Source organism: Corythoichthys intestinalis, chromosome 16, assembly GCF_030265065.1.
Source record: "Corythoichthys intestinalis isolate RoL2023-P3 chromosome 16, ASM3026506v1, whole genome shotgun sequence".
NCBI lineage: Eukaryota > Metazoa > Chordata > Actinopteri > Syngnathiformes > Syngnathidae > Corythoichthys > Corythoichthys intestinalis.
Genome location: NC_080410.1, coordinates 19,389,181 through 19,401,990, shown reverse-complemented (window position 1 = coordinate 19,401,990; position 12,810 = coordinate 19,389,181). Strand labels below are relative to the sequence as shown.

At 40.7% G+C, this 12,810-nt stretch overlaps 1 protein-coding gene across 3 annotated transcripts in view; it reads right to left on the bottom strand.

Moving 5' to 3' along the window:
• The window catches only part of prr36b (proline rich 36b), a 41,613-nt gene that overhangs the window by 10,836 nt on the left and 17,967 nt on the right, over positions 1 to 12,810 (bottom strand). For all 3 annotated transcript variants that reach the window (XM_057861646.1, XM_057861649.1, XM_057861647.1), the window contains exons 2-3: positions 10,429 to 11,098; positions 9,999 to 10,077 (exon numbers count right to left, since the gene is read on the bottom strand). In XM_057861646.1, the coding sequence (XP_057717629.1) occupies positions 9,999 to 10,077; positions 10,429 to 11,020 (671 nt within the window). In that variant the 5' untranslated portion in view covers positions 11,021 to 11,098. The remainder of the gene's footprint in view (positions 1 to 9,998; positions 10,078 to 10,428; positions 11,099 to 12,810) is intronic.

Here is a 12,810-nt window from a genome sequence, read left to right as displayed (position 1 = left end):
TGACAACAGCCCAAATCCTTTTATAAGTAGTTTACGGAAATTGATCTTAACTCCAAAACTACTCTCTCTGAAAGAAGTAAATAAGCTCACTTGTCTCATTCCCTACCTGGTTTGGTTTTTCTAGTCTTCCCTGAGGAACCATTAATTGAGCAGGAAGTGGAACGATAAAGGGGCATCTAAACTGAGGTTGACCCTATCCTTGGTTTCTGGACAGTGTCCTTATCTCATGACGAAACAACCCATGAGGCAGTGTGCATCGGCCTGCGTGCTAGGCTTGTCTGCCCAGCCCTGAAGCTGAGTGTGTCAGGTCTGAGTAAAATAACCTATATCCAGTCACCCTGACAAGCTTTGGTGTGCAGTCTTCAGGGTACATGCTACACTAACAACCAGTTTCTAAATAAAGAATTGAGTTAGCACTGACAGAAAGAGAACAGCGGGGAAAGCGAAGATGTCTGGGGCCATGTTAATTTTTAATAGTGAAAGGATAAAAAAAAATAATTTTCTTCTCCCTCACACACACTAAAACCACACTCATGGTGCATGAGCAAGTACTGCACAAAGGACACAATCTGGAAAAAGTGACGTAACATTGTTTTGGTAACACGAAAATAAGCCCAAAATCAACATGCAGTGACTAAGCAAGGATGTGGTAAAAGTACAAAGTTGTGTTTCAAAACTATTATGATGATATTCCCACAAAATCGTTGTGACCAAAAAAAAAAAAATGATGCAATGACCTATTAAATTTAAAGCATCCACCCATCCATCATCTGTACCTCTGATCATGTGCTGGAGCCATTCTCTGGAAATTGTTCCTAACCAATCAAAAGTTCCAATTAAGTTACGAGCAAGATAAATAATAAATTGAAAAAATAAAAGAAGAAAGGATAATGATAATTCGGCAGATGTAATAAACGGACAGGCATTCGGACTGGCAGTGTTCCAGTTCAAATGGACTGCACCTTTTACTAGTGACAAAGTAATTTAAAATTCACAACAGAAGGATGAAAAGAGTCATATCATAGTTTATACATCTCTTGTTCTGTGAATGAAAGGGGGCATTTAGGACAACTGAAAATCGGTTACATTTAAGAGACTAGGGCACAGTTGTTCAGTTGTTGGGGTCTCTTGTTTTTTTGTTTTTTTTTTATTACAAGATGTTCCCCAATATTTGGCAACTGTAACAAAATCGGAACATAGTGCCCCATTGATAATTTTATTATTTCAAGCTTTGTATTCTTTCTGTGATCATGACAAAGAAGACATATTAGAAGGTCACTTGTCTCTAACATGAAATTGAAAGCACAGCTAGTGAGCAAAGAAAAACAGCTGTGGTTTGACCAAGAAAAAACAAAAACTAAACTTCATTTTCACAACTACGCAGTAAAACTAAAGTAAATGTTAAATAGGAAGGCATTGGAGATGCAAAATTAGATGACTCATGTGGTAAGTTGCTACTGGCCCACTGAGCCACACAGCAAGAAGCAAGCCAGAAGTTGGCCTGAGGAGGAATGATAACGCTAGCTTTGTTGCAAATACAAACGTACTCAATTATTGCAGCCGAAAAAGGATAGCTGTGTGAGAACATGACTGCCTGCTGGGACTGATTTGTTCCCCTTAACCACCAACCAGTTTAAGATTTGAATAATGGGATTCACTATCAAAAGGAGCCAAGTATACATGCAGACACAGTAGTCCCCAAAAGCAAAGGAAACACAAAGTGCGGCAGACAGAGAAAACCCATCCCTTCAGAAGATCATCTTATCATATTCAACAGGGGTGGAAAGTAACAAATTAAAATTTACTCTCTTTACTGTAAATCATTTTTCATTTTTTTTTCCCTGCGTAATTTGTCCTTTTTTTTTTAAAAAAACAGTCATTTTACTTTGAATTATTTGGTTCAATTACATTTTAAAATGCTTCTGCTACAAAGTAAAAAAAGAAAATAATGAAAGTGGGGAGAAAGAGGAGATAAAAAAAAAAAGATACTTTTGCATCTGCGTGCAAGTACAGATAAGTGAAGTGCCAGATAGCAACACATAGAAGAACCTATTGTCAACGTAAAAGTCAATGTATTACAAATACAATATTGATTTAACACAAATGATTGTAACCACCAACGAGTTAGGCTAAATCTCCACTAAGGCCTTAAATGAGTAATTAGTTAGACTATACAGGAAGTCGGCTTCATTAATGTACCTCCTATCCGTGTAAGTTCTTGCATGGAGGAGTTAGCCGGCTAATATTACCTGCCGCTTCATATAGACGAGTGTCTCCGTACCACAATTGGATACAAAGGAAGTGACGTCATGGAGTGTGCCATCGCCACTTTTAGTGCGCCAACATGGCATTGTAAACAATGGAGGCGAATGATCATGACGTGGCAATCTTGCTCCTCTTTTCTTTTCCACAGCAGTTATTTACAGTTTATCCTATAAAGTGTAGAACATGTGTCAGGAACATGTCTCAGAGTCATATCTGGCGAGGAGTGCGTCTGCTTCTCCACTATCTTGTAATTTTAAATGTGGTACCGCCGGCTCGTTTGACATGAACGAGCTTTGTTGAGCTGATAATGCATTCACACATTTTTCTTGAACCTTCAAACGTTCGTCGGAATAATATGCTTCAATTCAGTGGCCATTGGTGGTCCTCCCATCGCGGATTACACGGAGTTGACCATTACATAGCTCATCTCGTGCGTTGAGTCTCCGATCAGTCAGTATCGGTGCACAAATCGGCGACTGCTCATAAAAGCAGAGCGTGCCCTCCCTTCTCTCTCGCTCGAGCAATGGTTTCCGGTTCAGAGGTAAACCGCTCGGACGATGACATAACACATGAGGCTGCACCTTTCTATGCATGGCTAGTTTGCGCAAATGCAGCTGTATCTTGCAGAAGCGGGGGGGCCTTAAAGGTAGTGCGGACAGGTATAAAAATAGTCAGAGAAATACCCGGGAGAAAATTATGTCCTAGTGTAGACGTAGCATTGAGGAAACAAATCCAATGGCTACAGGGAAATAACTTTTGCTAATTAGCATAGCTAACATTAAGTGATTTATATCACATTGAGAACAGCCCTCAATTTTTTCAGGGCTGGGGAGGTGTGAGGAGAACAGTACTGTTACTATTCTGAAGTTGCTATCGTGTCTGCTATTTTGTTTGTTTTCCACATTTTGTACAGCTGTTTTATTGAAGTGACTTTTTCTACAAAAAGGTGTTGTTTTACTTCCCCAGGCGCACACAAAAACAAGTTAGTTAAATAACTTTCAGTAAATTTAAATCAGCCGCTTTTTAATTCTACTTTGATTAGTTTTTTACACCAGTACTTTCGCTTAAGTAAAATGTCATCAATGAAACAGTACTTTTACTTGACTAAATTTTTTTGGTACTTTTTACACCTCTGATATTTAAAATAAATCAATGATCATTTTTTGCAGCAGAAATATGAAGGCAGGATCTTAATCCTGCAGCTGAGACATGGGGAAAGATGCAACCATGCGAATGAGGGCACGTTGGGAGATTTTATTGTTAAATGATCCTCATCTCCAAATGAGATCATGACTGTTGTTTTCCCTCAGCTTCCATTTCTCTGCAGGCGGCCTAACAAGACAATGGTAACTACTGGCTAAACTCGGTCACAAAACTGCTACAATAGTAAACATTGGAAGTTTAGCGCCATCGTTATCGGCTTTGGAGGACAAAGAAAACAACAAGAGGGCTGTTTGGTGGAAAAATGGAGGGCACAAATAAGCCCATATGCAATTGATGCCACAAAAGTAGCACAAACAGTTGGGGAAAACAGCTTGCATACAAGGTTGGTCAACATAACAGAATGATTAAACAAGATGCCATTTAAGTGTTGTTCATACTGTGTGTTGTCCTCTTGTTGGCCCAACAACACTTAGTAAGTCGCAAAGCTAAACTAATCCGTCAGAGCTGGTAGGCCTGAGACAATCTCATGAAGGGGTTCAGTTCAAAGAGTTCTTCGTGGTCTGACAAAAACAAGAATCTTCCCCCCAAAATTGGAGATTTCCTAATATGCAGCCTTACAAATCTAAAATGTTTATGTTTCTCTTTTAAGAAGCCTGTGTGGACGCTAGTTTTGAATGGGATTACCGTTTTTTCCTTTTACCAAAAATTGTCACTTGCCCTACAAAGGTTTGAAAGGTTCTGTCTTAAATATCTTTCTCTCCTGCTATTTGTGGTGTCAGCAGCCAAATACAAAGTAATAAATTCAGAAGGAAAATAACTCTTTCTCATGGAATAAGCTATTGAAAACTGGCTGCTAGTTTTCCTTTTTTTGGCAAAAATAAGAACAACAAAAAACCCAAATGGATTATTCTTTGAATCATGTGCAAAAACTACAAAATAATTAATCAAATGAATTCATCATCAAGACCAACAAGTTACAACATCATCTATTATTATGGAGAACGTGGACATTTATTCTCAAGCATTTAAAAAACCCATTTAGGAAATAGTCACAGTACAAAATACTGATTAACCCCAAATTGTATCAATGTTATGTTGCATTTTGGACAACACGACAACACTGGTTGCGTTTCCTTTTTTTCCAGCACTTATTCATAAAGATGATTTTTCCAGCACTTATTCATAAAGATGATTCATTATAAAGGTTGGTTACTTTTGGTTTTTTTTACAACGGTATTGCCCCTTTCCCACTGAAATTAGTGGGTCAACGCGCGTTTTTTCCAAGCCGATGCAACCCACTAGCAATTGGCATTTGGCACCTTTCCCATTGACAAAAAAAGCTGTGTCTTTTTTTTTTTTCACCCGTCTAACCCCCACCCCCACCCCCGCCCCTCCTCAGCCGTGCGTAAGTTTACGTGACGTCACCACGCTAAGATGCGCGTCGACAAAAGTGAGACCGAATTCATTCAGTTCAAGGAAGTAAACAATGCAGAGCAACATGGAAGCATCCTTTCCATTTGTGTTCTCTGTTTTCATGCTTTTTACTGCCCTCAAAATTGCTGAGAACAGCCTCTCACTTACAAAATCAGTTGCCACAGCACACTTATGCAAGTTTATTGATGACTGACACATTTGTGCCTTCGATCGTAGAGCTACCAAGCTTCACTGGCAATATCAAAGCTACAAAACTGTCAATCATCGATAACTTTAAGTACCAAATGCAAGCTGGACAGTTTGGCCGCACTGCTTAGCAAGAGGGAGGGTGAGAGTCTGTGAGGCTGTACGAGTATGAAGCAGAAAACATATATTTACATCCCTACTTATGAATACTGTTGACCTAGTAGTAAGGGAAAAAATCATATACAGGTCACTAGTCAAAACTTTGTTTTACATTCCAACTAGCAAGACACAATGCTTCATTGACTTCAGTCCCGCTTTCCAATTACCCCACTGGTTACCACTATGGCCATTTGCAAATAAGGTCTGCGGTTCCACCGCTATAAAATCACAGCAATGAAAGACTGCATTGCAAAGTCATTGGCCACACCCAGGCAAGGCCAAAAGATTTACAGCCACTGCAACAGTGTCTGGGGCAAGAAACCTGACGACCACACACATTTACTGTCAGACCGTTACATCAGCAGCAATTTGTTAGATCACAAGGAGGGTTGAATTGAATCCGCTGCAATAATTTAGTCTCCCAGAGGGACCATCAATGAGAAAAAGACCATTACTAACGAGACCATGGACGGGTGAGTGGACTGCAGGCAAATAAAAGCAGGATTAAAATGTTGCCTGATGGCCAAAATTTTGAATGTTAAATTCAGGCAAATGCAATGTCTTTTTTTGCATCTCTTAATGCACTAAAATGTAGTTTCTCAGCCAAACACACAGTGTGTTTCTCTATCATCTCTCAGTACACCAAGCACAACAGCTAGGACACAACGCGTTGAGCAGTGTATGTAGCTCTTATACTGTACAACCATTTTCATTACACCTCACTGTGCAGCATCCTGAGGGAAAGCAGGCATTCGTGAGAAAATTGGGCATATGCTCTCTAAAGGCATGCTGGTCTTACTATGAAGGCATGAGCTGCATTAGATTTTCCATTTTTCCCACCCCCTATTTTTTAAAGAACAAAGCACAAAACAAGCTTAACCATACAGGGCACTCATTAAAACTCATTGACTGCCATTGACAGACCATTTCAATCCAATCCATTTTGATATATTATATATATATATATATATATATTATATATATATCATATATATCTTAAAAAGGTCTTTTCTCTCCCTGTATTTGTGCTGTCAGCCCCTAAATACAAAGCAAAAAGTCACAGAGAAACAAACTCTTTTCTCATAGAATATATATTAAATAATTGGTAACTAGATTTCCTTTTTGGCGAAAACAAAAAGCGCACTTATTGAACTCACTGGCTGCCATTGACGGCATGAGACATCCAATCCATTTTGATATATTGTGGCCGACATGACATAAAATGGCCAGGTCTTTTTATGATTTAAATTGAATAGCTTGTAGCTAGATTTCCTTTTTGGCAAAAAACAACAACTTAAAAAAACTCAAATTGCCGGTTAGGCCTTGCCCTACTTCCATCAAGAAAAACAAACAAACAAAAAAAAAACCTCTCTGGCACTAATCTCAAATAAATTAACAATGTCAGGCTAATGTCACTTAGTGACTTGCATTTGCCATTCAGCTGTAGCTTTCTTTACAATTCAAGTGAGCATCAGTGTTACGCAGGAAAAAAGAAACGGACAAGTGCGTGAGTGACGACTCCGAAGGCAGAAGTTTGGCGAGGCAATTAATGCGGCTGTCAAGCGCGCTCAAGCTCTGGTAATAGCAGGCTTGAATTAAGGATTTGAGCAAGGTAGGAAAAGGGCAAAATATAATTATAGGAGAAATGTATGTCCTTGTCAAAGCACATCACATGCAGGAATACTGACACGCACGCACACTTAGCGCCAGCTCCAAAGGGTGCATCCATGGTTCTCAGATTAGGATAATTTGTATGCTGCATCTTTAACTCTTTCAACGCCATTGACCATGATAGTCATCCAATCATGTAGCTCTTTTGTTCTGCTGTATAATGAGTTTGTCACTAGTAGACGTCCAATCCATTTGAAGTGGGAGGGGGCAGCGAATGACTATCTCCTCCTAGTTCAAATAGATTGGACATCTATCACGGTCAATGGTGTCCAGAAAGAGTTAATATGATAAAAGGCATCCTGTGTAATTACCTTTCTGAGAAATTACAAGACTTGCTTTGTATTTTTTCTTTCTTTTGGTAAAGTATAATTAGATGCACCTAACTTTACTTTATAATTTGCTTTTTTGACTGATCCACTACAGGAAAAACTGAAAAAAAAAAGTAAGGAAAGGTTTGATAGTTGAGTAAATGAATGAAAATACAACAGTGAAAGTTATGCTATAGAAGCAATGACCAGCATGCCCTTGTACAAGATTTATAATGATCTGTTTACCCATCAACCACTGAATAAAGCTCTAATCTGAGCGTAATCTCCACAATCCAACTGCTACTTGTGGCAGGTAAAAGAAGGAGGACCACAGAGGGCACATGCTGCTTTCAAACTGTGGTTTGTAGCCAGTGTGTTTCACAATCAACTTGATTTGTTTAGGATAATTCAACTTACTTGGAAAAAATGTTGTAATATCAAATAACATACGTTGTTTGGGGCATTTTTCTGACTGAACAATGCTTCTACTCACACAAATACGTAAAATGGTTTTGTGAAAGCCTTCAAGGCATTTCTCTAAGGCTTGTTTTGACATCAGGTGGTTGTTGGCCTACTTAGCCACAGCCTGCCTCTTCATGGGGTATCACTGTCCCTTATCCCTCCAGGCTGTATTTGTTTAACAAAAAAGAGGACCTTTGTGGGATCAACTGCCACTTGGTTTGTAAATAAGAAACGTTTATGCATAAAATGCATACAGTTCAGTGTTTCCCACAGGATTTTAGGAGACTGTGGTGGGAGGGTCTCTGACCATAGGATTTTTTGAAACTGTGGTGGTGGGCTGCATCGGAGTCGGACAGCCACACCATGTCATGCCACGGCGATTTTTTTTTTTTTTTCATTATTTTTTCCCCCCAAGAAGAACCATAACAACGATATATTTGAAATATTTCATTAGCTAGGCTAATGTTATAGCTCTCAGCTACGGTACATGTATGTAAAATGCGTTGCTGAGTACAGCTACGTTACCCTATGTAATAATGCGACTTTTTTTCTCGTAGCAATAGTACGACTTACATCTCGTAGTGACTCAGGGTTGGCAAACTGTTGAAAAGAGCCATATTTGACCCCCCCCCCCCAAAAAAAAAACTAAGAAAAACTGATACAGTATGTCTGGAGCAGCAAAAAATTAAAAGCCTTGTACAAGCCTTATAATTATCAATACTAGCAATATTAGCCTACTATAAAAATGACTAAGTTGGCTAGAAATACATAATTAGCCTTCATGATTAAATGTTTATTTTCCCTGCAGTGGATCCTATAGCGCACCATGTGACTACTCTGTTGTACGATGACACCACAAGTTTAACTTCATTACAATATTAATGAATTGAAAGAATGTTTGTATCATGTTTGTCCTCCTAGGAATCCTATTAAAACAAAAAATATATTTCCCTCCCCCATCTTTTTCCATTTAAAAAAAAAAAAAAAAAAAAAGCTCCGAAGCAGCACTAAAGAGCCGCATGCGGCCCAAGAGCCGCGGGTTTCAGACCGCCGTCGTAGCCCTCCTTTTTTCTTTTTATTTGACCCTCATAAGTACTACATTACCACAACAATAACAGTCCTTCTGTCAACTGACCCATTTACAGGACAGGGGGAATTCTAATGGCCGTGTAAAGAGTTTTTCTTGATTCGGTGAGAAGGTGAATAGTTTTTTCCACGTTGTTCGTTAACTAAATTTCCACACAAACGCACATCGAGGTACCATTAACTTAGCAAGGAGAGGTAAGAGAGTCATTTTTCGAGTGTCCCAGAGCTCGCGAAATTGTGTGTGTGGGGGGGGGGGGGGGGGCGCATTTCGTCAGCCATAATTGTCTGAAGTTGGCGCGTCGGTGTTGTGCCGAAAAATAGCCACTCCACGCGAAATGTCCCCCCGACGGGAGCGCCCACACGTCACTCGTACAAACAGCCTTTTCTTACCAATCGATGGACACGGAAACGACGTTCTTGCACCGTGAATATGTATCATTTTACTCTGCTTGAACTAATAAATACTTTACTGTGACCAACGCTCTGAAAATAGAGCAAGGCTTTATTTTGGGCCCCGCCTCTCCGCGCAAGTTCAATCAAAGTTTTCTTTCCGTCCACCGCTCACTTTCGCCGAAAAGTCCGATCGAAACTATTGTAATGCCCCGGATATGGGGAAGAAGGAGAGAAGTCTGTATTTGCTTAACCACTCGATTGTGGTAACAATAATAAAGAGAAACAATAACAAAATAACAGCGGGCTGCTACGACATGCGACCGCTATCTCTCGCTATCTCGCTCGTTCTCCCATTCTTCCTACTCGTTCCCCTTGCGTCTCTTAAATAAATAAATAAATAAATAAAATACTGCTCTAAAATGCTGCTCTCGCTCGCGCGGGTAGTAGAGTGGAGTGGGCTACAGCTGTGTAATCGGCTGACTGACGCATCTGATTAGTATCTTTTTTTTTTTCGGGGGGGGGGGGGGGGGGGCGCAAACGAGACTGTGGCGGGCCCAAACGAGACTGTGGCGGGCCGCCACAGTCTCGTCCATTAGTGGGAAACACTGCAGTTTTATGCAAATCTTGGGAAAATTGTCTGATACACTATTGACAACGATAATTGATCTAAACTGGGAGAACTAGATGCAAATTCTCATGTTTTAAGTGCCATTTATGGCGTTAGACGTCCAATCCAGTTTGACTGGATTTATTCATTCGCCCCCTCCCAGTAAGAATGGATTGGACATCTAGCACAGTCAATGGCAGTCAATGAGTTAAATGAGTGCCCTATGAAGGGTTAAGAATGGATTTATTTAATGGCAAACCTACCTGGGCTTAGAAACAGGGGGCTTATCTGTCTTCAGTGCAGTGGTGGGCCTTGTTGAAGCTGCAGAGGCAGGTTTAGGAGCTGTCGCACAAGAGAGCAATAGACAGGAGAAGTAGAGGAGGAAAAAATGGTGAATTGACAAGAGAGGAAAGATTGAGGAATGTGAAGAACAATGTATGGTACAGTAAGAGATATAGGTCAGGCAAATTTCTTTGATACAGTATGTCATCAGGATCTAGGGCAAATTCAGCAGTCACTCTTGCATGTCTAATTTGTGTACTGAATCCAACTAATGTGTGTGAAATTGTGAATGTATGCTATTTTTCAATTAGATCCGTGAACTGCAAAAACTATTCAAGAACATGCCAGCAGCCTCCCATCAAATGTACTGCATTTAGGATTTGTATAGCAAATTATGACATTCTTACTAACCTGGAGGCTTTTTAGCAGCAGTTGTCACACTGGTTTTAACACCATTAACTGTTGTTGATGTCGCCTTCTTTGTTGCTGTGGTTCCCACTGCTGATTTTGCACCATTAGTGGCGGGGGATGCAGGTTTTTTTTCATTCACTTTAGCTGTGGTTTTAGAGGCAGCTGTTGGTTTTTTGGGAGCTGCTGGAGTGCTCTTTTTATCCAATGCGGGAGTGGTCTTCTTAGTCACACCATTGGTCTGGGGCTTAGATAAACCATTTGACAGGCGGCTTGAGGCTGTGTTGGGTCGTGAGCCAGATGTAGTCTTTGACATGTTGGTAGCGCTGGGTTTTGTTTTCTGTATGGCCTTGTTCATGATCTTAGCTTTGGAGTCTCCTGATATTTTGTCACTGGTCTTTGCTGATGGAGATTTCTTGACCTTTTCTGGTTTGGGTGCAACCACATCTTCAGACTGCTGTACCACATTCTCTTCCACGGCATTGGGTGCCTGATCGGGACCCTGCCCAGTACCCGGTGATAATTCATTCACTGGATTGGATTCTGAAATTTCCATTGGCTCCAGCGTTGCTGTGATAACCCCATCTGGTTTCATCTCCTCTTGTAGAGAAGTCGCCTGTCCAGTTCACTCAGTTCCAATTGGATTGCCAAAGATCTGAGCACGGGTCTTGGTCTGAAGAGGAAAAAAAGTTAAAAAAAAGAAAAAAGTTATTTATTAAACATCCAAAATAGACAAAAAGTTTTCTCTGGAATGTTGTTGTTATTAGGAGTCAAAAAATAAAAAAACAGTAGAGTTAGTTTCATCGGTAGATTCAGAGTGACATACACATATTTTGACTTATTTCTGAACTCAAATATATAAACAGCACATATAATTTAGGGCATAGGCAACACTAGGTAACATTTCAACCTTTATAAAATATTTTCATAACATTTGTGACAATTTGTCGACTGACAACTAGTTGAATGATGCTTCTTTTATGTCTTCAGGGGTCTGTACAGTCTTCACCAGCACTAATTAACTTTGAGGACGGTGGCAGGAACTTTGCCACACAAAAAAAACCTACAAATTTGCTGACTGCTTTTCAGCGTACATCACTTGCCCCTTTCCCCAATTCATTATAAAGACCAAAGTCGATGCGAACGCTTTCGCACGACTTCCGCAAAGATGGCAGAGCAACAAAAGAGACAAAAAGTTTTGTCTGAAAAGGAAAAAAAAGGGAGGCTACCAGGATACTCAAGAATAAACATTGGCCTGGCTTTCACTCACCTGCGTGAGAACCCCCCCCCCCCCAAACCGAACTTGTCAACGGTGACGAGTTCGGGTGGGGTGGGGGGTTACAGCCACACAAAGGCTACGTCTACACTAGGACGGATAATGGCCTTAAACGTGTAATTAGTTAGACTATACAGCATGTCGGCTACACTAGTATGCCTACTATCCAGATTAGTTGGTAGTCGGATAATGTAGGCGGGTAATATTACTCGCCGCTTAATATGGACTGATGTCTCCGTACAACAATCGGATACTAAGAAAGTGACGTCATGCCGTCACCATTTTTAGCGTGGCATGACGGTATTGTAAACAATGAAAGTGGACGATCACGACGTGGTATTCCTGCTCCTCTTTTCATGTCCACACATTTTTCTTAAACCTTCAAACTACGTCGCAATAATATGCTTCAATTCAGTTCTCATTTGTGGCCCTCCCATCGCAGATGATGCGGAGATGAGCGTTTTTTACAGAGCTCGTCTCCCGCGTTGTCTCCGATCAGCCAGCTGTGGGGCTGGCCCCTCCCAACTCAATGCCGACCGAACATGAGTATATGAAAATGCGTCGAGGAAAATTAAACCCCCGAAAAGTGACTTGCGTGGTGCCCCCAGTCAAAGAGGCGCGCGATCTCTTTTTTTCCATGACATTTCTGCCTGTCAAAACTGTCGCCGCTTCCAGGATCACTACTGTTTGGCACAAGCACTCCTGGTTGCGGCTTCCAGGAAATATACGCAGGGCCACACCATATGCTTCTATTTGTTATTTTCCAAGTGGTGAGAGCGCAACTGAGCATCAATTGTAACATCCCAAGTAACGATGTCAGGCTGTCGTTGTTTTCTAAAGATTTCACAACCCGGCGAGTGCTTGTAAAAGCCAAGCATGCTCTCCCTTTACTCTCACTCCTGCGTGATGCTTTCAATTGCGTTCACGAAAAAAACAGTGATCACAAAATAATGACAGTCTAGGAGGTGTAGTAATTTTGAAATTTTCCGCTGGCGAGTAATGAGTTTCCGGTTCATAGGCAAACTGTGCGGGCGATGACGTAACATATGAGGCTGCTCATTTCTATGCATGTGTAGTTTGCGCAAATGCAGGCGTACTTTCCAAAAGCC